The sequence below is a fragment of the Acomys russatus genome, chromosome 17, assembly GCF_903995435.1.
Source record: "Acomys russatus chromosome 17, mAcoRus1.1, whole genome shotgun sequence".
Taxonomy (NCBI): Eukaryota; Metazoa; Chordata; class Mammalia; order Rodentia; family Muridae; genus Acomys; species Acomys russatus.
In genome coordinates this window covers 40,033,073-40,060,967 of record NC_067153.1, presented here as the reverse complement: position 1 = coordinate 40,060,967, position 27,895 = coordinate 40,033,073, and the positions used below count along the sequence as shown (strand labels likewise).

General features: G+C 42.9%; 1 protein-coding gene across 38 annotated transcripts in view; it reads left to right on the top strand.

Annotated features, from left to right (window-relative positions):
- Rbfox2 (RNA binding fox-1 homolog 2) overlaps positions 1-27,895 on the top strand; it is a 271,178-nt gene that overhangs the window by 226,747 nt on the left and 16,536 nt on the right. For 22 of the 38 annotated variants that reach the window (XR_007832191.1, XM_051159865.1, XM_051159856.1 and 19 more), the window contains 4 exons: positions 9,751-9,897; positions 13,673-13,726; positions 22,290-22,382; positions 25,037-25,097. Coding sequence is in view for 37 of the 38 variants with exons in the window: in XM_051159865.1 (XP_051015822.1) it covers positions 9,751-9,897; positions 13,673-13,726; positions 22,290-22,382; positions 25,037-25,097 (355 nt within the window). In the remaining variant the exon portion in view is untranslated. The remainder of the gene's footprint in view (positions 1-9,750; positions 9,898-13,672; positions 13,727-22,289; positions 22,383-25,036; positions 25,098-27,895) is intronic. The other 16 variants (XM_051159859.1, XM_051159857.1, XM_051159878.1 and 13 more) reach the window with 3 other exon arrangements.

Genomic DNA, 27,895 nt, shown 5'->3' with positions numbered 1-27,895 from the left:
GCAACAGTTTTCATCACTTACAAATAATGTTACAAATCATGCAGAAGTGAAAGAGCTACACAAGTTACTTGGTTGTCCAGTAAATGGTTGCTTGACAAGTAACATGAGAAGTTTATTGGCATGGTTTGACATTGCCATGAGCCTTCCAGGGACTGCTGCTTGTCAGGGCTGAGGATGTAGCTCAGTATTGAATTCATGCCTAGTATGTGTGAGGCCCTGAGGTTCATCACCATCAAGAAACCTTGTCGAGTTTGGATAAGTTGTTCAAGATGGTAATGTGCAGCTCACCGAAAGGACTGTTAAATACTTCTCTCCCTCTCTTAACAGCCTCTGTGGGTCAGAACAATGCATGACAACAGAATAACTGCATGTGTTATGGAGACCACTAAAACTTAACTACATTTACTTTAGAAAATGCTACTTTAGCAGACAGTAGGCTTGTGACCTCTATGTAAATTACTACCTGTTTTTAAATAATTCTATAGTGGTAAATAATAGTGGACACAGATCCACAGGGTAAGAAGCCCTATGTGCTCTGTAGTGTAAAGTGAAAGGGACTGGGCTTGTGGTACAGTCCTTGCACTCCCAGCCCTCAGGAGATAGGTGCAGGAGAGTCCAATTTGAGACCATCCTGAGCTGCACAGCTAGACCCTGTTTCAAAAAAATAAAGAATCGGAGTTAAGAGTATACATTGAAGCCTTTCTGTTGGTGATAAAACTTGGTACATGCTTACAGCATGGTGCTCTGAGTGCAGTGTATTTGGTGTGAACTTGGTAGAGCTTGGTAGAGGCTGAGCTGTAGCGGGCACTGGATGTAAAGCCTCTGTCACGTAGCAATGTAAATTTGGAGTTTGATTCTCTTATGGATAAGGGTATTGCAGAGTTATTGATGAGTTAAAGGCGAAACACTGAGGAAATGGCTGCATAGCATCTCCTCATATATTAGCCAAGTCTCCTGAATGCAGGTCTTTGCACACACCTCTAGCTGACAGGAACTCAAGACATCTTACTGTCCTCCATCCTCTAGGTTCTTGGTTGTGTACCATTTCTATGGATTGCAGCCACTTTCTCTTATGACTTACTAACACTTGGCTTGCCCTTATTTCATGATAACACTTGTAGACCACTGACCTGCTATCAATACAACCAAAATGCAGCACTGCCGGGTCCTCTTACCTTCAGCCTGCAGCATAGCTGTCACTACCATGTTCCTGATCTATCATTAGAGGCCTTCTCCTACCAGGCATCCATGAATCCTGTCTGCCTCAAGAAATAAAATGTAGGAAGAATAAATTAAGCCCACATCCTTTATCAGTGTATTCATAAAAATAATCTTTTGTATCTTTCACCTTCAGAGCTGTGATGTGAGAGTAGTCTGGCAGTTTCAGTATGGGTAAAGAAGATATCCATTTCCTGGTTTGCAAGTCAAGAGTTGGCACATGATGCTAGAATCAGACAATAGAAACAGTTGTCCTTGAACCATGTAGGAGCCAAGATACTATTGTGGCACATTGCTGTAGGAACTGTCTCCATAACTGCTGTTATGCCATCATTTCTTCATTTGCCTGCCCTTGCCATTTAAAGAGACCAAAGTGAAAAATTACTAGGAACGATAATGCTGTGGCTTACCAACCCATACTTCTTCCACATCTCACAGCAAGGGTGATAAAATTATAATGAATATTTAGGGACTTTAAGAGCTTTATCACCGTGGATTGGCTGAGAAACATTATAACTAATGCTTTCCCAGCAACATAGGCAATAGTTCCCTTCTTGGGGGTGTTTTGGATTCAGGGAGAAGTTACTCTCACTTACCTTGGGATGGGACAGAGCAGCACTCAGCACATTGGCTAAAGTGCTGTTTGTTGTGTATGAGTCTCTGACTGTGCTGGCTAGTTTTATGTTAACTTGATACAAGCTGGATCATCTGAGAGGAGGGAGCCTCAGTTGAGAAACTGCCTCTGTAAGATGGGGCTGTAGGCAAGCCTGTAGGGCATTTTTAGATTAGTGATTGATATGGAAGGACGCAGCCCATTGTAGTGGAGCCACGCCTGGGCTGGTGGTCCTGGGTCTATAACAAAGCAGACTGAGCGAGCCAGTAAGCAGCACCCTCCCCGGCCTATGCATCAGCTCCTGCCTCCAGGTTCCTGCCCTCACTACAGCGGCTCTCAACCTGAGGGTTGTGACCCCTTTAGGGGTCACCTAAGGCCACCTGCATATCAGATATTTACATTACAACTCGTAACAGTAGCAAAATTATAGGTAAGAAGTAGCAATGAGGTCATTTTATAGTTGGGGAATCACCCCCACATGAGGAATTATATTAAGGGGTCACAGCATTAGGAAGGTTAATAACCACTGTATTGTATGGAACTCTGAGTAAAATAAACCCTTTGCTCTTCAAGTGGCTTTGGTTATAGTGTTTCATTACAGCAATAGTAACCCTAAGACACTGAGGTATAAATGCAAGTTAATCAGCCATGATTATTTTGTGTCCTAAAATCCATTCTGATTTGCCAGGCGTGGTGGCACATGCCTTTTAATCCCAGCACTTGGGAGGCAGAGGCAGGTGGATCGCTGTGAGTTTGAGGCCAGCCTGGTCTACAAAGTGAGTCCAGCACAGCAAAGGCTACACAGAGAAACCCTGTCTTGGGGGGAAAAATCCATTCTGATTAAACAGTATTTTCCAAAGACACCCTAAAAAGAAAAAAAAGGAGTAAACAGGTAAGTGGATGGTGTGTATCATTTACCTCTGTTTAAAGGCTGTGATCTTTCCAACTGGTTTTACATTGCATTAAATTCATCACAGAGCTGAGATGGTGCTTGCTGTGTAAGCCTGATAGTCTAATCATGGAACCCTTGTAAAGCAGGAGAGAGATGGTACCTCAGTTGTCCTCTCACCACATGCACACAGCACACACTTACTGCTCAATCACATCACACTACATACACTCTTTACATTTAAATATAGTACAATCTTAACGCAAAATTGGATTTGAATAATAAGAGTTTGAAATATGATTTTTAAAAGTTAAAGCAAGCCAGGTGTGGTGGCACACACCTTTAATCCCAGCACTTAGGCAGGCAGAGGCAGGTGGATCACTGTGAATTCAAAGCCAGCCTGGTCTACAAAGGGAGTCCAAGACAGTCAGGGCTACACAGAGAAACCTGGGGGCTGGGGCGGGTGGCGTAAAGAAGTTTCTTTTTTTCTGCAGATTTTGAATCACCGTGAATCTACCCAAATGGAAATGGATGATAATTACCTAATTTCAGCCAGGGTGAATTACCTAATTTCAGCCAGGGTGGTGGCAACTACTTGGGTGGCTGAGGCAGGAGGACTGCTTGAGCCCAGGAGTTTAAGATTAGACTTTGGAAAACCCCTCTAAAGAACTGAGTGAGCAGTTCTCATGGTAGCTACTGGGCAGTGCCTCTCCAGCAGCTAGAAAACCCTCTAACCCCTCTGCCCAGTGAAAACATAGTCCAGGAACTATGTGTGCTTCTCTTCATAAAGCTGTGAGATCTTCCAGGGGAATGCTACAGGAGTTGATGCCAGTTGTGACTGAAGCTCTGTGTGTGAAATCATGAGATTCACAGCTTAAAATGTTTCTAATTGGAGCCAGGCCTGGTGGCGAACACCTTTAACCCTAGCAGGTAGATCTCTAAGTTCAAGGCCAGCCTGGTCTACATAGCAGGTTCCAGGACAACCAAGGCTACACACAGAGAAACCCTGCCTCTCAAAACCAAAAACAGTTTCTAATTGGAAATGAATAGACTTCTCAGCTATTTCTGACTTTCTTGCAAGAGTTCCAGCCATATTTTGAATATAAACCGAGTGTATATAGTCATTAAACCAATTATTCTTTATGTTTTAAAGGTCTAGTGTGTTAAAATCATGCATCCCAACATTCTTTTTTTTTTCCTTTGAAACTTGATTTTTAAATAATTTTAAATTTACACTACAGTCCCAGAAGTACAAGTTCTTCCCATGCACCTGTCCCCAGCCTCCCTGCAGTGTCACCATCTTAAATTGCTATAGTGCAGTTTTCAAAGCAGGTGGTATGGGGCAAGAGAAGGTGGCTGGCTCTCCAGAGTCCTTTATCTGGACACTAATTAGTTAGTTGTGTCTCCTTGGCCACAAACATTGTAACAGTTTTCAGCGAGTAAGGGAACTAGCTCTAGGCTCTAAGGCCCTGCTGGGGGCTGGCACTCGCTTCTGTCTCCTGCTTATCTTTTCAGGCCTCTCCCGTGCACGCATAGCAAAGGGCTACAGTGATGTTTGTCTCCGTCTGAGCAACACAGGGTTAAAGCTGCATTTCCTAAAATATTTTACAGTGGCTGAGAATAATAAGCATAGACTATTGTTGCCATATTTGGATGCCTTCATTAAAATAAGTACTTGCATCATACCAGGAAGATGTCTCAGCACATAAATGTGCTTGTTACCAAGCCTTACCAGACTCAGAAGATGGGAGAAGAGAGAACCAACTCCTGAAAGTTGCCCTCTGACTTCACATCTGTGCCTGCCAAGCTCCCCATACACAAATAAATGAAAGTGATTTATTTGTTTGTACTTAAATTTTTGTAACATTTTATTAACTACCTGCCACTAATCTCAGGTAACTTCTAAATACATAAAGGCTAACTGTGTATGTTTCAGGTGTTAGTGTCAGCAGATTATAGGAAGACTACTCTTTTCTAGAAGCAGAGAGAACAAACTTCACCTAACAGCCCAGAGCGAATTACAGCCATCCTGCCCCAGCCCAACCCCGATAGACACCTGGGAGAAAGAAAGCCAGCCAAGACAAAAAGGAAATTGAGGTGTACAGAAAATATGGACCTCTCAAAGCTGCCTAAAAATATTTATATCCTCAGAGAGATAAGAGAAGATGCTTCATCCACTTTAAAAATAATATTTAAAAAAGAAGAATAAAATGCTAGTCTCAATTTATTTATAAATGTAGCACATAGTGGGCAGTATTGAGTTACTGCCCAGAACATGTTTAGTTGCCATATACTCAATAAATTGTTCTTTCTATTAAAAAGTTTTTCAAAGCATACATGAGTTCATGGCCCAGAACCGCCATAGGTTTGAGGCCATTGTGGAGCCTGGGCCTGTTGTTCTAGTGCCTGAATGCTGAGGCAGAAGACCCCTTGGGCCCAGGAATTTAAGGCCAGCCAGGGCAATAGAGCAAGACCATGTGATGTTGAGGGGCAGGGAGGAGAAGGAAGGTCATTACAAACAACAACAACAAAACAAATCTCTTTTTTTCCTCCTGTTCTCTTTCCTGGAATGAGGTTTTTAGGCTTTAAAACATGCTTGAGGGCCAGCAAGATAGCTCAGTGGATAAAGGCATTGCCATGCAAACCTAGTGGCCTGAGTTCAGTTCCCAGGAGCCTCTGGTGAAAGGAGGGGACTGACTCCTGAAAGATGACCTCTTCTTCACATAAGCAGTGTGTCATATGCATACCCACAAGTGTACACACAAAACATGTGCAATAATAAAATGCCTTTAGTCTGCTATAAGCTGTAAGAAGCCTGCACTCCGTGCAGTTGGAAGTTACTAACTTCACTTGAGATACTGTTGGAGGCATGGGGTCCCTCATTGATTGCATCTGAAATTTGCTGTTGGTCCTTCCTGTGAATACTGAGCAAACAGACACTAGCTGCTTTATGCCCTCCCTAGTGAGTACTTTGTCAGAATGTCCACAGAAAGCAAAGATAGTCTTGAGAGATGCTTGGAAAAAGTTGCTCGGCAGCTGTGGATTGAAAAGAAAAAGAGGCACTGCTGTTAGATTTTCCTTAGAGTAGTGTAAGGTCCACTCTTCACAGTGAGTCATTCGCTTTAAAAGCTTTCCTATACTTAGCTTTTTGTTCCCTTAACCCATGCCATCTCAGCTCAGGAGAATACTTGCTCCTCCATGGTTAGGCCTTAGGAGTGAGAGTATGGCATGTACAGGTCTCCTCTCCTGGGGGAATGAGAGGGTGGGGTGACAGTGAGTCCATCACTGAGTGCCTGCTCTGCACTTAGGGAGTGACCTCAGCCACCTGCTGACCTCTCTTCCAGGCTAATAATAATGCCTGCCTCCAGGGCCTAGGAGCTTTAAAGAAACAGTACCTAAAAGTATGTGCCCTGTGGGGCTGGAGAGATGCTCATTGGTGAAGAGCACTGGCTGCTCTTCCAGAGAACCCTGGTTTAGTTCCCAGCACCCACCTACATGGCAGCTCACAACCCTCTGACACTCTGGCCTCAGCAGGCACCTACCTGCATATACAGCTACTTCCGTGCACATGACTCACATACAGACAGGTATGGATGGACGGATGGGTGTTGCATGTCTACATACCCTAAAATAATGTTAACTACCTACTGTGTAGGGCTAGTGAAATTTTACATTAACATACTTAGCTAATGTCTGACATCCAGTAAACATGTGTCAGGTCTAACATACAATGTGCATTCAGGAAGTAGTTGCAGTTATCCTGTAGGGAGTTTCTGTTTTTCAGTAAAATCCTAAGTGGAGAGGGGAGGAGAAAAACAAGCAACACAAAGACAGGGAAGACAGTCTGAGCGCTTTCATAGGAGGCAGGAGTCCTCACTGCCTGAAGGCAAGTGGCGAGAACTGACAGCCAAATGCAGCACCACACACAGCATACACAAGTGAGTAAAATAATCTTCAGAATCATGATCTGCAGCGCATGTATTTATGTCATTACTTGTTTTATAAAGAACACCTACAACCATAAACAAAGCCAAACATCCCAGTCATAAAAGATTTGCATGGGATGACTAGCAGCCACCAAAAAACATGTAAAAAGCTCTGATGTTCCTTGTCTTCTACCAAAATAGCTCCAACAACTGTATTGCAAGTACCTAGAGCCCATGCCCAGCTGGTGCAAGTCAACCATGGCACAGCCACTCTGGATGGGGCTGAGTGTGCACATGCCCAGCCGGTGCAAGTCAACCATGGCACAGCCACTCTGGACGGGGCTGAGTGTGCACATGTATTGGTCCACCTGCACCAAAAGATGTGAATGCTCATAGGAACGTTGTTAGCAGGCAGTGACACAGATAAATTGTGTGTGTTTATGCAGTGGGATACTTTATGGAAGGGAAAGTGGCTGTGCCAGTTTGCACAGTGATGCCTTTGGCTAGGACTGACTGGAATGGGTCCTGCTTCTTACTCTGCTTTCATAGCTATGTGGGTGTACTTTCTAATGAAAGTCCACACAGCCCTGTGCTTATGATGTCAGTGTCTTGAGTGCAGCTGCATGAATTTAAGTCTATCCACCTGACTTGCAGAGGCCAGAAGACAGCCTGGAACTGGAGTTTACAGAGGGTTGAGAGCCATCATGTCGGTGCTGGGAACCAAACCCACATCTTCTGCAAGAGCAGCAAGTGCTCTTAACCACTGAGCCATCTCTCCAGCCCTTATTTGTGCATTTTTTGTTGATGTTAAATCTCCTGTTTGTTTGTTTGTTTGTTGCTTGTTTATTATTTTGGGTCTTCTGAGATCTCTCTGTGTAGCCCTCTGGAACTCACTCTCTAGACCAGGCTGACCTCAGACTCAGAGATCTGCCTGCCTCTGCCTCCTGAGTGCTGGGATTAAAAACCTGCACCACCACCACCACCACCACCACCACCACCACAGCCTTCCCAGAAGGTCTTCATTTTGAATTGCCTTAATGGACTTAAAATTTTTAAAAATAACTGTCAGGTTTTCCACCTACCAGGTCTTCCTAGAGTTAATAAGTGTTCACTGCAGACTGGAAAGTCAGCCACTGTGGCTTATAACCTTCTTAAGTTTAGTCTTTAAGACAGAAAGGAACCCTCAAGAACAACAGCTAAGAGCCTCCATCAGCAGCCTCTGAAGTAATCCTTCTTCCCCATTTATCCTGCCAGTGTGCATGCACCATGACAGGCTACATGGGTAGCATATGTAAGTCATATGTAAAACTGACTTAAAGTTTATAAAAACCAATCTTTTAACTTTGTGTGGCACATTGGCTTCGGAAGGTTAAATCTGATGCTTTTAAGGATTGAAGAGAGCTCTGTGTGATCCAGCTATGAGATAGAAGGGGGAAATGGGAAGGTGTTTAAATAAGCTTTCATTGCAGTTGATGCTTCTTGCTCTGGCTGTATGCTAGTGCCTGTGATGCTGTTTCATCTTTGAATGGAGTTTGGGGTTTGTTTGTTTGTTTTTTGTCTGCATTGCGCTCCCATTGGCGGCTGAAAACATTACACTTTTTCAAAGTATGGTTCTATAGCCCTTCCCTTTGTGCTATCTTTACATCATGTAAGCACTGTACACTTAATGCATCTTCAAGACTGATAAAATGAAGTACAAAGCTGACAGCTTTATATTAAACATGTAAAAAGTGAATCTTTAAAAGTTTATTCTTGATTATCCTTTCAAGGTGGTTGCTAACATCTGAGCCCAAAAAAAGTGCCTCTGATTCACAGTATCTTTAGCCTAAACACTAGGCCAAAGGGAGCTTCTTGTATGTCACCCAGAAGAATCTACTGGAATCAATTCTGTCTCAATTAAGATAAGAAGAGTACACTTCACTTCTTTTTAAAAGAATGTTGTTTTAATTAACTCAAATTATCAGGTTTGGCAAGCACTGTATACCAAATGGTAAAAATGTAAGGCTAAATTACCAGATGACAACCACAAGGAATTTGCCTATAAAATATTGTTTCTCAACATAGGAACTTTGAGAAGTTCATGTGGGAAAAATTAGATCAGATGTGTATCTGGTATGTTTGATTAAAGCTGTTTACTCCCTGGAGCTGATGAGATGGTTTATACCCCACCCTCTGCATAAGCTCACAAAGACACAATAAGATGTAAAAGAAAGGATGCTCATGCTCAGTCACCATGGAAACAGGCAGATCAGTGTGTTCTCTAGTAGCCAGGGTCCCATAAAGCCTTAGAGTGGAAATGTATCTGCCTTTAGGGTACCAGGTTGAGCGTTCCCTAATACCAGGGTCACCTGGAACTGAATCAAAAGGAAGTGAGAATAAAGATGAATTCAGGATAAGAAGGCGCCTCAAGGCCGGGCGCGGTGGCGCACACCTTTACTCCCAGCACTCGGGAGGCAGAGGCAGGTGGATCGCTGCGAATTTGAGGCCAGCCTGGTCTACAAAGCAAGTCCAGGACAGCCAGGCTATTCAGAGAAACCCTGTCTCAAAAAACCAAAAGCTGCTTCAGCTTTTGGGCAAGTAAACTGTCATCACTAGGTTCCCACCTTCATAAGTCGTATCCTTACAGTACTTTTGACAGAAACCAATAAAATGAACAGAATGCTAGAGCACTGCCTTCTTGGGTTCCTTGAGAGTCTGAGATGGCATAGCTAAAGAGGCAGTGACCTCTACAGCCAAGCACAAAGGTTGCTTTGTTTTCAAAACAGAGGTCTCAAAAATAGAAGGCTCTACTCAGAGCCTGAGAAAAGAGGGCTATTTTTACATCTTCTCGGGGCTTCATCAAACCACAGAGGGTTCTGTGCCTGTGCTCCCATTTTGCTAATGTACTAAAAATAATCAAAAGACCCAAATTTTGTTTGTAGACTAGAAGCATTTTGAGCATCAGTGACACCTTGGACTTTTTCTTCTTCTAAAGGATAGTTACAAGTCTTTGCTTACACATCTGCTGTTTGAAACAACAGTAGTAGAGGAAAACTGTATTTCACGTCATTCTTAGGAAACAATTACAGATTTTTATTGTTCATTGTGTTTATTTCCCTCTTTAGCAGACAGAAGGCGGAGCACAGACAGATGGACAACAGTCACAGACACAAAGTAGTGAAAACTCAGAGAGTAAATCCACCCCCAAGCGACTACATGTCTCTAATATCCCCTTCCGCTTCCGGGATCCCGACCTTCGGCAGATGTTTGGGGTAAGTCTCTGATATCTTTCTATAGATTTAATTAAAATAATGTAATCCAAGCTGGGTGTGGTGGCGCACGCCTTTAATCCCAGCACTTGGGAAGCAGAAGCAGGTGGATCTCTGTGAGTCTGAGGCCAGCCTGGTCTATACAGCACGTCCAGGACAGCCAAGGCTATACAGAGAAACCCTGTCTTGAAAAAACAAACAAACAAAAAAATGTAATCTACCAGAGGTGTTACTAGTCATTAGGGTTTAGGGTAAACTGTAAAGATGTTATGAGAGAACTTTAAGTAAACCATTGTTGTCACCCATAAGTCTGGACACCTCTTCCTGTCACCTTACCTGCCCCGGACATTATTAGCATTACAGGTTGTCACACAGACACACAAGCTGCATGCAGCTGTTAGCTTGGACTGAGGAAGTTCTTGTAAGGTGGCCACCCTCTTCACACACCAACCTCAGTGAGCATGTCAGTAACATTCTTGGTTTCACTAGAAGAGCAAACATCCACCATCTTTATAGCATGATTTTCTTAACCCTGCAACCCCATTAGAAGTCCTCTGGGAAACCTAGAAAACACTGCACACCCAAGGTGTGATTCAGCTGCCCTGGATGCAGTGTGAACCTATGTACTCACTGTACAAGGTCCCCACAAGATTCTGTGTGGGTCTCAATGTCATGGCATGCTCTTTTTCCTGACACATTATTGCCTCCCACTCCTCACTGTCATCCTTATTTCTCCTGTTCAGGATGTGTTAGTGCTACCCTCCACTTCTGCATTGTCTCAAGTCAGTGTGGATAATATAGATTTTCATGTGGCTCATTTAAATGCAGCATAAAACAAAATGGGATTTTTAAGGAACCCAGGATCAAATCCTAGTTACTTAGGACCTTAGGAAATTCATGTAACCTCTTTTTTGACCTTGAAATGTCTATCTAAGAATGCAGTAGTAATCTCTAACTTGAGTGTTAAAAGTAAATGAAACAGTATGTGTAAAAGCAGGTGCTACCCAGAGCTTTGTTTTCAGTTCCTGTATCACTCAGTAGTGTCAAGGCCAGCATCTAAAGTATGCTGTGGAGCACTGTTTCCCTACCCCTGATGAGCTCCTTCAGCTGTTTTCATCCTCCCAAATCACCATCATAAAAATGAAAGTATAGGGGCTGGAGAGATGGCTCGGTGGTTAAGAGCACTTGCTGCTCTTCCGGAGGACCGGGCTCAATTCCCAGCACCCACATGGCAGCTCACAACTGTCTGTAACTGCAACTGACACCTTCACACAGACACACATGCAGACAAAACTCCAATCACATAAAATAAAAATAAATTATTTTTGAAAAATGAAAGTGTAACAACATAAATTCCTGTTATTGAAAGTGAGTGGCTGCTAATTTTTCCTGAGCCTGTGTTTTGCTGTTTTATTTTGGCTGCTGCTGTTAATTTGACCTAGGACAGAAAGAATCAGTAGTTCCTTAGATATTTCCTAAGGACAGCTGACTAGTGCCATGTTCTGCTTTTTCTTGGCCATGCCACTTAATTGTTACAAGGCTTGGGAGCCAAGTTCTGTCACAGCTAACTACCTGGACATATTTTTGCCACTAAAAAGGTCAGCGTTGAGGTGTAATGCCACGTATCACGATGATGAGCTGTTTCCATCTTCAGAGAGAAGAGAGCAGTGGAGCCTAGCAAGGGCAGCTACACGACTGGATCACAGGGGAAAGGAAGCACACCCAGAGAATGACCTGGTCTGAGTGCTGAGAATGGCAGGGTTGTCCCTTGAGTCAGATGGGTGATAGCCTCCCAAGAGCTGCCTAGGTTTCTCAAAATGGCTCATATTTTTTCCTAAAGCATAAGGTGGGGATTTTCTTTTCTTTACAAAAGACATCTAAGTGTCTCTTTTCTTCCACACGGTTGGTTGATGCCTGTCCCTAAACAGTAACCCTAGAAAGCAGCAGGAACTCCATGCTGCGTTCAGTAAGACTGTGGACTTCTACCATATCTACTAAAGCTCCACTCTTCTTAACCAGAAATGGCCTATCTATTAGCGTGCCTGCTGCTGTTGCAGAGGTCCAGAGTGCAATTCCCAGCACCACATGGTGGGTCACAGCCACCGGTGACTCCACACCCAGGAATTCCAACACTGTCTTCTGGCCCTTGTGGGCACCCACACAGATATGGACAGGCATGCGCACACACGCAAGCGCACGCACACACACACACATACACACACACAAATAGCAAAACTTTCATATACACAAGATGTTATACAACTGTAATTGAGGCAGGGCTGTGGTGGCAAACACCTTTAATCCCAGCACCCAAGAGGCAGAGGCAGACAGATCTCTGAGTTCAAGGGCAGCTTGGTCTATAGAGCAAATTTCAGGACAGCCAGAGCTACACAAAGAAACCCTATATTGAAAGGGGTGACAGGGAGGCGGGAAGTACACAATAGAAAAAGTTTAAAAAAGAAAGAAAGAAAGAAATGCTAGCACTCTGTGCTTAATAATTTTACATAAAATAAAACATTGTTCTCTTTTCCTTAATTTCCAGTTAATGATGAAACTTGAGTCAAGTCCAGGTATCTAACAGAAAAACTGGGGCTCTGATTGAGACAGTAACACTTTAATCTAGTATGAAAACAGCATTTCTGGGCTGGAGAGATGGCTCAGAGGTCTAAGAGCACTGACTGCCCTTCCAAAGGTCCTGAGTTCAATTCCCAGCAACCACATGGTCACTTACAACCATCTAGAATGAGATCTGGTGCTGCCTTCTGCTGTACAGGCATACATGCAAGCAGAATACTATAATAATAATAAATAAATAAATCTTTTTAAAAGAAAGAAAAAAGAAAACAGCATTTCTGGCTTATGATTTTCTATTTTTCAGAGCTTTTTCTCCGACCTCTTATAGTTTGGTTTGAAATTCAAATGAAGCAGATAATGGGGACAGGTCAAATACAGCGCTGCCAGGAGGTGCCCATGGCCTCCCTCTGACTCGGGCTGTGGCTTAGCAGGTTGTCCCTCTAGGCATAATCCCTAAATAGGCACATGTAGGGATTTGAATAGAACTTTGTGGCTTTGTATCTTTTTAGCTATGAGGTTATATTTAAATAATTACTGAACAGATTGTCATTTTAAGAATATTCCTGATATTTCTTACAGAACTACTAAAATGGTAAATAAATGGAATCATCCTTTATGTTAAAATATTTTAAGTATGACAACATTATGCCACCTATAGAAATTGCAACATGCACATATTTATTGGGCCAATCATTCACAGTTTCAAAAGACAAAAGCAATATGTGGCATGTACCTGGTGTTCCGTCTGTATGCATGAGGAAAAGCACAGAAGGCCATGTGCCAAGTCGAAAGTAGAAGGCTGTGGTTGATCTGTTTTCTATTTTATTTTTCCTTTTTTTTTTTTTTTTTTTTTTTTTTTTGGCAGGCAGCCCTCAACAGTGTACTGGTTCTGCTTTTTAAACTGAGACTTTGAACAATTAAGGCAATGGTTAGAAAGGGGCCAGGACTTGGCCACATGGGTACCGTGGGCAGCACTGTGAGGCCCTTGGACGGTAGCTTCCACACATGGAGGAGGATGCTTCTGAGTGAATGAAGGAACCACTGCGGGGAGGGGACCCTTTCAGAAGTTCATGTTGGGTCTGTGGACAGGTGCGAACGTGCAAGTTAAATGCTAGTTCAAAGAAGAAAAAAGAGCTGTCTCCTTCAGAAAGAAGGCTAGACAAAGGCTGACCTTAAATAAATACTTCTATTTTTATCTCTGCAGCAGTTTGGCAAAATCCTAGATGTGGAAATCATCTTTAATGAGCGCGGCTCCAAGGTAAGCCCTGTGTTCATACTTAGAGCCCGGCTTCCTCTCAGACCTGTTTCAGGGGACAGCTGAGTTCAGGGAGCAGAAGCAGGCCGTGCTGCACAGAAGTCTGCCAGGTGTCTTCCTTGAGCTAGATTCTCTAGAAAGAGGCTCCCCACAATGAGAGGGTGACAGGAGGAGCTAGAGGAGTGAGGCAGTTCCAAGGACAGGAGGCACGGCTACTCAGCCAGCTTGGGCTGCCTTAGAGAGAGGAACCGGGAGGGTGTGCAAATCATTCTGAATTCTCTTTGAACAGGTCAGCCTGTGAAATGCCAAGGCAGCATGTTAGACAAATCGTTTAGGGTTCTTTTCTCTCAGTTACCCCAGTCATTTGTTCTCTTTGGAATAAATTTTGACAAGGCTCCCCCCAGTGACTGAATAGTGAGGTGTTCTGGTTCGTAGAGCCACAGCCCGATGAGCAGCCACTCTGGCTCACACGTTAGATTTTAGATTTAAGAGTGAGAGTAGCATTGGTGTGCACGCTGGTGTGTGTATTCTCTAATAAGGGAGTGACAGTTCAGTTCAAACTATTTTTCTTATTAGTGATTTTTAAACTAATTTTTTGTTTGGTCATATCTGTTTCTTTCTAAATAGCTCTTGACCATGATTACAGCCCTAAGAATATAATTTAAGGAAAAGCTGGATGCATTAAATGAGTTAACATTTACCTCTCTTCAGTCCACTGCAGATGCCTGTGCTTTAGTAGTTGCTAGCCTCACCTCCCGCCCACCTGCACGGATGCACACGTGCACACTGTTCTGATGCCTCAGTACTCTTGCCTCCCTTTTAGAGTGTCTGATAACTGATATTTACTCATTGTTAAAGAGGTAATTATACTTTAAGCTTCCAGCTTTCAGTTAAAACAAAAAAAGAGTAATATGTGTATACAGACCTTCCTGCCGCACTTAACCTGGTAAGTATCTTAAAGTGGAATCTGTTACTAACCCGTAAGCTCCCGATGCTTGTACTGCTGGACAGTTATTTTTATTAAGCATTTAGCTACTAAGTGGGAAAGTAACCATAGCTTCAAAGTTAGAGCATCTGAGCAAAGATGAGAGTGAAGGTCAGTAAATGAAGAGCCTTGACTGTTTATCCACAGTAGCTAATTGAGACATTTTTGGTTTTAAGTTATATGTACTTCAAATAACCTTCATTAAGTTGTACCAGCCAGAAGGCCAGTGTAATTGCCCAGGTGCTAAGAACTTGCTCCATATGGAAAAGAATATTTGAATTCTTGTGAAGCAAAGGAAATTGATCTTTCCAAAGTCTTTTCACTCACTTCAGGATTCACCTGCTATCGATGATTAATTTCACCTTAACCAGTTACCTCTCCCATGGCATTTTGTTTTAAGATAATGGCACCTGCCCGCCTTTTTCCCTCTGGGGACCTTAAAAGCATGTGTTGTTTCTGTAGCTTCAGGCAGTGTCCTCACTGCCCCTGCTTTCTTTGGGCTGTGACAGTATAGACACTGCTAATTGGCAAGTGTGTCCAGAGCAAAGCATAGAACTCAGAATCACCCTGCACCTGCATTGGGGCCTGAGAAAACCCTGGATGGGACTTTTGCCTTCCTGACTGCTGTGAGGCCTTTCCCAAAATAGGCACCCTGGAACACCACTCCAAAGCTGCTGAAAAGTGATTAAGAGCCAGCCTAATGTCTCCTTGGGATCCACCTAAAAGAAAGAATAAGCACTTTACATTCTGTGAATGAAGCGTCTTGTTTCTTTTTTCCTTTCTTGACTCGTTTTTGGTTTTGTTTTCTTTTCTTTGTTTGTTTCCTTATTTTTGAGACAGTTTCACTAGTAGCCCTATCTGTCCTGGATCACTGTCTCTGATTAGACTGGGCTGGTCTTGAACTCGCAGAGATCTACTTCTGCCTCTCGTGCTGGGGCTAAAGGTGTATACCACCATGCCCGGCTTCTCATTCATTTTATATATTTGGAGTTGACTATAAAATGTCAGAATGGCTTCATTGTGGTACTGTGGTTTTAGCAGTTGCCCTGCTTTTAAACAGAGTACTTTTCCTTGCAGAAATAAGCTTTATTAAAACCTTTTAAGTAGTAATGAAGAAAACTAGTCATAAAATAATTTTGAAATAAGTGATACCGACATGTAAATTAATGTTTAACCAAATTATTCTAGAGAAAAAAAATACTCTTCCTCAGCCTGTGCTGGGTGTGGAGCCCAGGACCTTGCGCCTGCTAGGCAGACACTCAGGCTGTGGGCTTCATCGCCAGACCTCTTTAGAGTGAGTCTGTTTGGGAATGGGTGACAGTGACCCCCGCCCCCTCTGTTCAGCCTTCTCCAGCACTCCCTGGGGGGTTGTTGTGCTGTACAAAGCACTGATCGCTTCAAGTTTGACTGTTGCCTTTTTAGCTTTGACTGTTGTTTGAATTATGCAAAGGGTAAATAGACTATAATCATAGTATTTCTTAAGTTATTTTATGTGAGTTTACTGTTCTGTTCTTTCCTCTGTGAAACAATCAGCTGTGTATTAAAAGTATGAGCAGCTGAAACAAAGATAGGATTTGCCTTTTAGAAATGTGTAATTCAAATACATGAGAAGTAATACCCCTGGCCCGCAAAACAGTAGCTCATTTCCCCAAAAAGAACCTAGAGAAGTGAGTGGGAGTTATATGTAGCTTTCTTAAGTCTTGGATTTCACTAGTAGCCGCAGGATGCTTACATACTCATGAACCTCAATAGACATTTATTTTAGATTAGCCCAAGTTTATTCCTGTTACTATACAGTACTTTATAATACCCCTTTCTTCCTCTGAGTAATAACTTAAAGTATCTTTTTAGAAGGAAAACAGGGCCCTTAATGAAAAATAGAAAATAAAAAGCAAACTTAACAGAGTATGTCCACCCCTGGGTCTGGTTTTTACTTCCACCCTGCTGCCTCTTGTGCGCTACAGTGGACAACTCGAGTCACGGTTGCCGTTTAGCCCGGGGTCCTTGGGCTGGTATTTGTGCTAGCAGGGTCCCATGCCTGAGCTTCTCCTAAGTTCATCCCATTGTTGAACTTGGGACTTCCCATCCTCTGCCGCTCACTGTCACCAGCTACACAGAAGGCTGTGGCGGTGCTCGCCATGCGGACTGATTGATTCTGGATGTGCTCTCATTCCTTCTCTCAGGTAGATCCCTCGTGACAGGCTCCGGCTCCAGGGTGGATCTGTTTAGGCTGGAGTGTGGGAAGATGCAGGGTCTCTTTCCTCCTCAGACACAAGAACTACACTCTGATTTCTTGACCATTGCCTTGGCTTTTGATTTCATGTGAAAAGAAATTTAGTTCCACATATGGTCAAAAGACTTACTTTGAAGACATACTAAGCAGGCCTTTGTGATTTTCAGTAAAATTGATAGACACTAATGGCGTAAAATGTTTTCCACTGTACTTAAAACTAAATTAACAATATGTATGCCCAGAGGCTTCCTTTATTTTCTTTGTTACCACTTTATGGGTTTTAGTTTTCTTTTTCTTTCTTTCTTTTTTTTTTTTTTTTTTTTTTTTTTTTTTTCCATTTATTTTTTAATTTCTATGTTCTGGCCATACCCAGGAGATCCATCTGCTTTTGATTTCTCCCTTAAAAGTTACATGGTAAATTTTCTTTCTCATTCTTCTGAGATAGAAATACTAAAAAATTATACAAAGTTTTTTAAAAATGTTTTTACACTGTTCATTTTATTGCTTGTTATTTATGCAGTCTGAGGCCAGACCAAAGAGGTGACAGTTACTCGGCTCCTATGTGTCATTGATGATAAGTGGGTGTCAAGGCAGGTCCAAGCACACTGTTCCTCCTGTAGAACTTGACCACAGCCACGCACCTAACTCAACACCCTGTTTCTTAAGTGCAGCTAAGACACTTGGGCAGCTGCTACTCCAACACTGGCATGTTCACTAACATTGGACAGGACTGAGAACTCTAAGACAAGCATGTAAAGAAAGACCTGTGTTGTCCGCCCTGACAACCACCAGAGCCTTGAAATGTGAAGTCTTAGCCTGAGATTCATACCATAAGCACACACTAGACTGCAGAAGCTTAGCACAGAAGGAACACTAGGCACCTCATTCATTAGAAGGGTTTTTTATATTGAAATGATAACATATGGTATATGCTAGGTTGAATATGTTAAAATTAATTTCATCTATACCAGAAATTTTACATGTGGCACACCTGCTTTTCTTGGATAGTGTGAGTAAATGTGGTGTCTTTTTTTAATGAAAAACAAGTTTACTTTTTGTTGCCTGTTTTTAAACTTTTTTTAAGATTTATTTATTTATAACATACATAACGTTCTGCCTACATGTATGCCTGTACACCAGAGAGGGCACCAGACCTCATTATAGATGGCTGTGAGCCACCATGTGGTTGCTGGGAGTTGAACTCAGGACCTCTGGAAGAGCAGCCAGTGCTCTTAACCTCTGAGCCATCTCTCCAGCCCCCTTGTTAATCTGCCTTTCTTAATGAGGGTTACATAAAAATCACTGCCTTACACACTTGAACTGTTTAAGAGTAGAAGCCTAGAGAGATGGCTCAGAGGTGAAGAACACTGGCTGTTCTTCAGTTCCCAGCAAATTTTTTTTTTTTTTTAAGAATTTCAGAGTAAACTGGGCGTGATGGCACACACCTTTAATCCCAGCACTCAGGAGGCAGTCAGGCAGGTCTCTGAGTTCCAGGCTAGCTTTGCTTATATAAAAGAATTTGTGAGTAATTATTACAAATTTTATAACACTTATTTTTATTATACTAGTGCAGGTTGAGTTTTATATTTCAAAATTAGCTTATATGGTCATTTTATACTGCTCAAGTAATATGTGTTGTATTTAGACTTGGTTTTGGGTTTTTCTCCCCCCTTAGAACCAGAGATTCAACCTGAACTTACTCTTAGTTTGGTTTTGAAGAATAGCGGTACATTAAAGCCTGGTTTCCTGGAGCAGGTTTTCCTGTGGGTGACCCTTAAGCCATAATCTGTGCCTTGCCATTCTGGGCCCTTGGAGGATGCCCACTCTTACTGGGCTATGGCCCCTTCTGTTTTCAGGGCCAGCATGAGCAGCCAGGCATTTTTTAAAACTGTTGTCCTTGGATTCTGGAGTCTGGCCTTTTTGTGTTCCTTTCCTTTATAAATACCAAGGGATTACATGAATCCCACCCGATTATCGGGGTAATCTCCCTGCTTTGACATCGATTCATCTAATCGCATCTACAAAATCCCTTTTGCCTTGCAAGGTAACATATTCTGTGGCTTCAGGGATTAAGGCATAAGGAACTTGGGCCTGGGGAACATTATTCTGCCTGTATGGGCAGAATCTTCAAAGGAAAGAATGAAATCTTACCTCTGTTTCATATCAGAGTCCTGGCCATCCAGGGGCCTTCTTCCTCCTCTCACCAGGGAAGACTTGCTGGAAAAACCGCTTTTCTTTGATGTCTGTGGTATCTTGATTAGCATTCCCTTTGGCATTTGATCATCTTAGAATAGAAAACACTTTAATACAGTCGTTTGAAAATGCAGTTTTTCCTCCAATAGTCATTATTGAGAAAACCTTACATAGATGTTAATGTTAATCTTTGCCATTTGCAGATCAGAAGTTGTCAGTGCTTGTGATGACACATCTTTTGACGTAGTGACTGTGTTACTGGGGTCTGCTCTTCACACCCAAGAGAAGACATCAGAGCCATTTCACTGTTGGATTTGGAAAAGCAATGAGGGCTTGCAGAGTAGTGGGACTTAGTAAACAGAATCCGCACACAGACTGTCAAGGCTTAAGCTGTGCGTTCCTTACTACCCACTGTATGTCACGGGGTGTTTTCCTTTGTTTTTAAATCATCTCTTTCTCTTTAGAATGACTCTACCAGTTCTGCCCTGGCTGTTCTGTTCCCCATAGATGTACTCAGAAAGTATGTGTGGTTTTGGTGTTGGTATGCAGCACGTATAGGCAGTCACAGTATTAAAACCAAGTGTGCGTTTTCACATAAACAGCCAGAGTCAGTTTACAATTTATTAGCTTAAACAAAGACATGAGTTACGACTTGGAGAGTCAGTTGGAATGCAGTTTCTAATTCTTCTCAGGGTGGCATAAGAACTCATGTCGAGCGGGAGAGACAGCTCAGCAGATGACAGGTGTGCGCTCCTTTTGTGCAATCAGACAACTCTCTGGCCTTCTCAGACACTTCCACTAAGGTGCACACAGACACACGCAAGTAAAAGTAAAATAAGCCTTCCGAAACTCATTGCTCTATGTGACCTTTCTTAAAACCAACTTACCTTGCCTGCCAATTAATAGATTCTTAGGTAGAATCTTCTTGTCTTCAGGGTCTGTGTACCTTCAGAGAGAAGAAAACACTGGCACCCTTTGTAACCAGCCTTCAGTACCTTGAGGTTGTCAAAGTGGCTGTAGTACGCTAACATTAAAACATGTTCCTGAAAATGCTCTCCGATTGCTATTTTCAGCAAATGTATACATTCTGTAGGAGAGTGCTAAGAACAGTCACCCCTAATTCCCCACCACAGTAAACATTCATTTATTTTCTGTCAGCAGAGCATGCCCTCCTGTGATATTTGTACTGGTATGAAAGTTGTGGCCAGAGACAAGTCATTGGAATCTTCCAGATACTACCTACCCATATTACCACCAGTTAGACTGCCAAGGGATCACATTTTTGGTTTTTTGAAATGGATTCTCTTTGTAGCCCTGGCTGTTCTAGAAAACACACACACACACACACACTCTTTTCTCTCTCTCTCTCTTCTCTCTCTTTCTCTCTCTCTCTCAGGATCTGCCTGCCTCTGCTTTGAGTGCTGGGATTAAAAGAGTGTACCACCACATCCAGTTCTATAAATTCTGTTTTAGACAGGGTTTTATATATGGAGGCATGTTTGTGCTGTTATACAGCAGTGACTCCCCAGAGAAGGCTGAGAGGTGTCCTCTGCAGGTGTGAACAGAAATGATACAGTTCCAGCTGGTGGATGGGCAGTGCCAGCACACCTGCAGTGATGTTGGTGGGCACCTGATGAGGAGTCCTGAACTCATAGAGTGAGCTTCTCCTTGGAAGTAGCAGTGACATGTGAACAGAGGAGTAGGCCAGCACCTATAGCCTCGTGATCTGTGTGCTCTGCCTTTGTACCCGCCACAGGGCGGGGCACATTATATTAATCCTAACACACGCGTCAGCTGTGTCATTACTTCATGGCATCTTTTTTCACCTATTGAATAATAGTCAGCCACTGTTACTAACATTCCTCGCTCCTGGTGCCTATGCCTGCTTTTCCTCATGTGGAACGATCACTAACTTGCCCTTAACAGCAGAGCTAGACATCAACAATAGTTTATGGTATCTGTTTTCCATAAAGTACCAATCTGATCATTTGAAATTATTGTTGAAGAAAAGTCCTAGTTGTCAACTTTCCACTGACAGTTATGCTCCTCCCTCAGCTGTTACCCACAGAACTAGACCTTATTACTGTCTCACTGTCCTGCTCCCAAACACAGACGGGAAAGACGCAGATAAAGTAGTACGAAATAACTCCTTTACGTTCTGTAATAGCCAGTAATCTTGAATGTGAGCTGTTAGGGTTAGGGTAGATTCAGGGGATAGAGTCAACTGAGAGAAAAACATGCTGCTCTGTGTGTAAAGTGCTTTCCTTGCAAGTATAAGGACCTGAGTTTGATCCTCAGCACTCATGTTTAAAAAAAAAAAAAGCTGGGCATACAGAAATGGGTTAGCAGATAAAAGGAGCCTGCTGCCAAGCCTGACAACCTGAATTTGATTAACCCACGTGATGGGAGGAAAGAACCAACTCGCTCAAATTGTCCTCTGACCTCCATACACAACTGAGACACACATAAATAATAATCCGAGGCAGAGACAGGAGAGTTGCTGGGGCTTGCTACCTAGCAAGCATAGCTAAAAGTGCCATGTTCAGTGGGAGACCCTGTCTGAAGAATAAAGTGGAGGGCCAGTGAGATAGCTCAGTGGGTAAGGGCACCACCAATGACCTGAGTTTTATCCCTGGAACCAATCTCTGACCTCCACATGTGTGCCCATACACATACACACCAAATAAATAAATTAATTAATTAAATGTTTAAAGAATAAGAACAGTAAGGTGCAGAGCAGTCAGTGAAGATGCTGCATTTCTCTCTGCCTTCCACATGCACCAGTGCGTACATGAGCACACAATAATAGTAGCTTTGTGGTTTTGTTATGTTTGTATGCTCAGATTTTTGGTTGAATGGTTTGACCCGAGTAACTTCCTACCTTAATATTGGTCTGGCCTCACGTACTTTATATCTTATTTTATTGTTATTGTTGCTAATTAAGTTAATGTTACTATTATTACAGTTCTTTATCCTTTTATTGGGTTTAAATTTCCCTTTACAAAATATGCATGGATCAAAAATACGCCTTTGGAAGAAATTGCTGGTGTTAGTTGTGCTGGCGTCACCTCATACTGTGATGTTTTCTTGTTTACCAAGAGATGAGTATTTCAATATAACGATGTGCATGTTTTCCCTTCTCCCGCTGCATGCAGGGATTCGGGTTCGTAACTTTCGAGAATAGTGCTGATGCAGACAGGGCCAGGGAGAAATTGCACGGCACCGTGGTAGAGGGCCGTAAAATCGAGGTGCATGTCTTCAATAATTCAATTTCTCATTTATATTTTTCTTTCTCTTTGTGTACTGCCTCACTTATTTCACATTTGGATCCCTGTCCTGTCCATGTGTGCACACCTGTCTGTCCTGTCTTCACTTTCTTGCACTACGCTGTAAAAATAACAACTCCTGTCTGCTTCTCCCCGCTCTTCGTTGTTTGAGGTTTAATTTGGGGGGCAGGGGTGGGGATGTGTGCTTACCTGTTTTTTCTTTTCTTTTCTTTTTTTTCTTTTCTTTTTCTTTTTCTTTTTTTTTTCTCTTCCAAAATGTTCATCCTTCTGCTCTCTTGATTTTTTTTTTCCTTTGCTTCAGTTTGCAAGACTCTGAATTCCTATTATGAGGCCTAAGCAAAACTAACTTCAAAAATGTCTAAAAACTATCTAGCTTATAACATTGTGTCTTGGAGGCCAGTTCCCCTCCATGTGCGTTTGATAAGTGTGGATAGACGATTATAGAGGTTTTGGGGGGAGGACAGAATCCAAAACTTTGGTAGTTTTAAACTTTACTTAATACCAAGAATTTCAAGACTTACTCCAAAGTTGACAAAAGGCTGTCTCAACAGAGGGTTCAAGGGTAGCTGGTGGCGTAGATGGACAGACGTTGTGAGTGCTAGTCAGCCCTGGGCTCACCAGCAATAGAGTGACTAACGCATTGAAGGTTAACTGGCTCCTCTCCCCTTTCCCAGTTTTTTAAAGTATTAAATATAAAAGCCACCATTTGAGTAAGATGTCTGCATATTTTGCTTTTTTCCCCCTTTCCAATGGTTTAGCATTTAGGGCCCTTCACTTGACTCACTCTTTCCATGGTAACATACACAGTGCTGGCGATGGTGCCGTTGGCGGTAAGTGAACGGAAAGCGCTAGAGAAGAAGCCGTTAAAAGTGTAATCACAAAACAGCTAAGAGAGAGAGAGTCCATCTGCCATCTCACATTAACACTACCAGATGTGCTTTGACTTGCTTCTCTCCCTCCCCGCCCCTTTTATTTTCACTGCTGTGGGGTGATGTCGCCTGGACTTTGGATGTACATCCTGTCTTGTAGCAGTCTGAGCTGTTTGGTTACTGACTTCATGGTGATTTTTTTCCCCTTGCGCATCTTACTCAGAGTTACTGAACTCCAGTTTGGCTGGTTTTATTAATGCACTTCTGCCCCTTTCCCAAACCACTGTGCAGCTCTTCCTTGCTGACCCACCGCCTCACGTTCTCCTATTCCTCCTCCCCCCACTGTTCTCTTCCCCTGGCTTCTCACTCCTAACCCTTCCTTTCTCCCTCCCCATCCCTCCGTCTGAGCTGTGGGTTTTCTTGCTGATTGGTAGTGTCTGCTTGGTTCTGGCTGGTTTTCCTATGAATTGCTTGGTGGCTTTCTGCTCTAGCAGCTGGTCCACGCCCTTGCTCCATCCTGACCTTGCTGTCCACTTTCCCTCTTCTTTCCAAGTTGTTCCTTTCTTTTCTTCGTGTGTGTTAACGGCATGCTCTCAGTCTCATTGTTGTTGTCTCCCATTCTTTCTTTGTAAATGTGAAATGTTTACATTATTGGTGGTCAAACTAGAGTAAATGGAGTTTCAAGCTGTCTTCACACAGGAAAGGGGGTGTCATAAAGGATATAAGATGTTTTTTAAATTCCGGTTTTACCCAAAATTGGTCTTCATAACATAAATCTAGCAAATACATTTTTCTAGAGACAAAGTAAGCTGGCCTTGGTGGCATAAGCCAATAATCTAAGCATTCTGGAGGCTGAGGCAAGAGGATCACACATTCGAGGACAACCTGACTACATAGCAAATTCCAGGCTCAGCCTGAGCTGCCTGGGGAGACTTTGCTTTAAAAACAAATGACACATTTATATTTTATAAGCTCGAATCTCAAGGCAGGCTGTGTTTATGGAGAGGCTTGGGGTTGGTCCTGAGGCCACTCACACTGTCCTGGCTCCTAGGCTGTACCTCCCCTTTCTCCAGCAGCACCCTCCTGTGAGGCCTACCTACCTTGGCATAGAGAATGCCTCATGCTGTGTGCTTTGTCATGGGGTAGAGAGGACACCCCCACCCCCAGGAGAAACCACACTCATTCTTCATTGCTGAACACCTGTGCAACAGGCCCTCGGAAACTTCATCTAGAAAATTCAGGATGGCCCTGCAGACTGCCAACGTGGGAATCTTTGGTTCCTCTATTTATTTACTAATTCCAGGCAGTTAACAAAAATGTAAACTGTCAGGACAGAATGTGGCATCAACATTATGGCTCAGGTGGCAAGCCTATGTTTTATTAACAAGCTCCAACGTTCATTTGCAGATATATTTGTTCCCTATTTACTTTTTTCCAAATTGTCCTCAGTACAGAGACATCTTAAGACTATACCAGAGAACTTATAACTGCACCTTTTCTCTGGAGTGCCAAAAGGTAGACCAACCACAGTTTTCTATTTGGAGACCAAGAAACTACATTTTACTCTTGTTAGCCTCATTTAATAATCACATTTTTAAAATCTATGGATATTTTATAATGCTGTGTTAACTATCTAAATGCTATCAGAAATTTACTTTTTAAGTTACATACTGTGTTACGGGATGAGCAGTGTAACGCTCCCTAATGAGTGTCTTCCCGACCCTCCTCTCTGCTCATTATTTCTAGGTGAATAATGCTACAGCACGCGTCATGACCAATAAGAAGATGGTCACGCCATATGCAAATGGTAAGGAGTTATAAGCTGCCTTGAGGGAATGTTTGTTCGCATGTAAATGTATAAAATTTTCCTGACTTTCTAGGACCATCTGCTCAATTCTCATTCAACCTCTTAGAAGAATGTTTTTTCTTTACAGGTTGATCTTTTTCCTTGGAGTTAAGCTTTTTACTTACAAAGGTGTTCTGATTTCAGTAGCTTTCATCTTCTGCACAGTCCCATCAGGCCACATGAGCCTACTCCCTGTTAGAGCAGAGTAGGTAGCCCGTAACACCCTCCTCTTCAGCCTCTCAGCTCCTTACAGCATGGCAACGGCCCGTGTAGCCCTGCCGGCCCAGCTGTCTTTCCTTGCTGACTCCTCTTCACGTGAATGCGATCTGGAAGGAAAACCTCGATTTTGCAGTTCTAGATTCTTTGCTTTCCTTAAAGCCTGTCAGTACTGGCTATCGGGCTTCCTGGTGGAACTTTTTATTCCATGATGAGAGGTTATACAGTAAGTTTAATAAACATTTATGAGAACAGAATTCTTAGTGAGTAATTTGCCCCCAACAAAAACAGAGACAGTGGGCTGGAGAGGTTGCAGAAAGCACCAGCCATGCAAGCCTAAAATATGAGTTCAGTAGCTGGAACCTATTTGAGAAGCCACGTGTGACAGCCTACGCTTACCTAGAGATCACAGGTAGACACAGAACAGGCAGAAGTCCAGCCCAGCTAGCCAGGAGTATGCCATACAGTAGTAGGCGCAAGAGAAGCCGTGATTCAGCAGGGGGAGGAGAGAGCTGACTTTAAGAAGTGGCCTTCTCATCTCTGTCTCCCTCAATGGTACACCCATAGCCGTGCTCCCACACAGGAAATAAGTTTACATTTTCTTCTAAAATACAGCGCTGAAGTAACGGCTCAGGCTAAGAGCCCATACTGATCTTGCAGAGGACCCAAGTTCAGTTCCCAACACCCGTGGCAGGCTGCTCTGAACTACCTATAAGTCTAGCTCCGGGGGGATGAGTTTGTGAATGAGTGCATACACATGAGCATTTTATTCGTTTTGGGAGGTGAGTGTGTGTGTGTACAGGCCTGTGTACAGGATCAGACAAGCTTGCTGGCAAATGCTTTTACTCACTGAACCATCTTGTTGGTCCTCATGAACATTTTAATCCTCAGAGTAAGGGTGGGTTATCTCAGCCAGACATTGATGGTTCACACCTGTAACCTTGGCACTAGGAAGGACAGGACAGGAGGGTAATAGGTTCCAGGGCACATAGCGTAGACTGCATAGGGCCCAATAAATAATGAAGACAGTTAACTCCAAGCCTGATGACCTGAATTCATCCCCCATGCCCACATGGTGAAAGGAGAAAACCAGCTCCTACATACTCTGACTAATACACATGCACAGTGGCATGCATGCACTTACTTACATGCATGCTTACTCGCACACACACACACACAGAGTAAATGTAAAACAGAAAGAAAAATCAGTAATTTCAATAGAGCTGGCCTTTCCTGCTCTCCATCCCTGTGTTCATATGGCAGTGGCTAGGGAAAGAAACAAATGGAGAGCTAGCCCCTCCCCTCCAGAACATAGGATGGCAGGGTATGTTGCTTCTTGTATATAAAAGTCAGTAAATACTTCCTAAGTTTTTATGTAGAATTCTACTCACTACTAGATGGGCAACATGTACTGCTTGCTTACAAACAAAATACTTGCCATATTCCTTTAAGTATATAAAGTAAAGATTTCCAAACTGGGAAGTAGTGGCACCTGTAGTCCCAGTACTCAGGAGGAGAGGGAGTTCCAAGACAGCCAGGACTACACAGAGAAACCCTGTCGGGCAGGATTCTCCTAACACAATATTATTTGGAAACTCAACATTTCTAAATCTTAAACTTTTTTTTTTTTCCAAGACAGGGTTTCTCTGCGTAACCTTGACTGTCCTGGACTCACTTTGTAAACCAGGCTGGTCTCAAACTCACAGCGATTCACCTGCTTCTGTCATCCAAGTGCTGGGATTAAAGGTGTGCGCTACCACCACCTGGCTCTAAATCTTAAACTTAAAGTTTGACAGCAGTCTGATGACCTTCAGAGTTTGAGTAATATGTTTATTAAATAGGTCCATTATAATTTTAAAACCTCTGGTGCCGTGAAGATGGGAACAGACTTCACATTTCATTGCTGCCTTGTCTTTCCCTCACTACTTGGTGAACCCAGTTTTTACTATGAAGAGGTATTTCCATTTACCCACAAAATTTGTGTGGTATAACTGAATGTGCCATCAAGTTCCAAGTCAGACTTTAATTCAGTCTGAGGCTGCCCTAATGAAGCCTCTAATGTAAAGTACTGTTAAAATGGTGTGTAAGGAAGTGTGTTGCCAAGTGGTATCAAATTAGAGATGTTCAGACTTCTTTCCTCCTCTAAGCTCCGAGTAGGTCATCTGGGTACAGCTCTGAGCACAGTCTGCCAAACCCCACAGTGTGTTTCTGTTCCCTTTTCTCACTCCCTGCACATCTTCCTCCCGCCCTCCATTTTCTTTCTGTTCTAATTACAGTACTGTACTAGTCTATGGATGTGATAAAAACACTTAGGCCAAAAGCAACTCTGGGGTCCAGTTTTATCATTAAGGAAGTCAGGGCAGCTCTCAAGCAGAAACTGGAGGAATACTGCTTATTGGGCCACTGAAAAGCTCAGACTTAGTTGTACAGCACATGGCCACCTGTCCAGGGGGTGATGTTACCCACAGTGGGCTCAGCTCTCCTGCATCAGTTAAAAATAAAGACAACCCCACAGATAGCTCCACAGACCAATGTGATCTGGA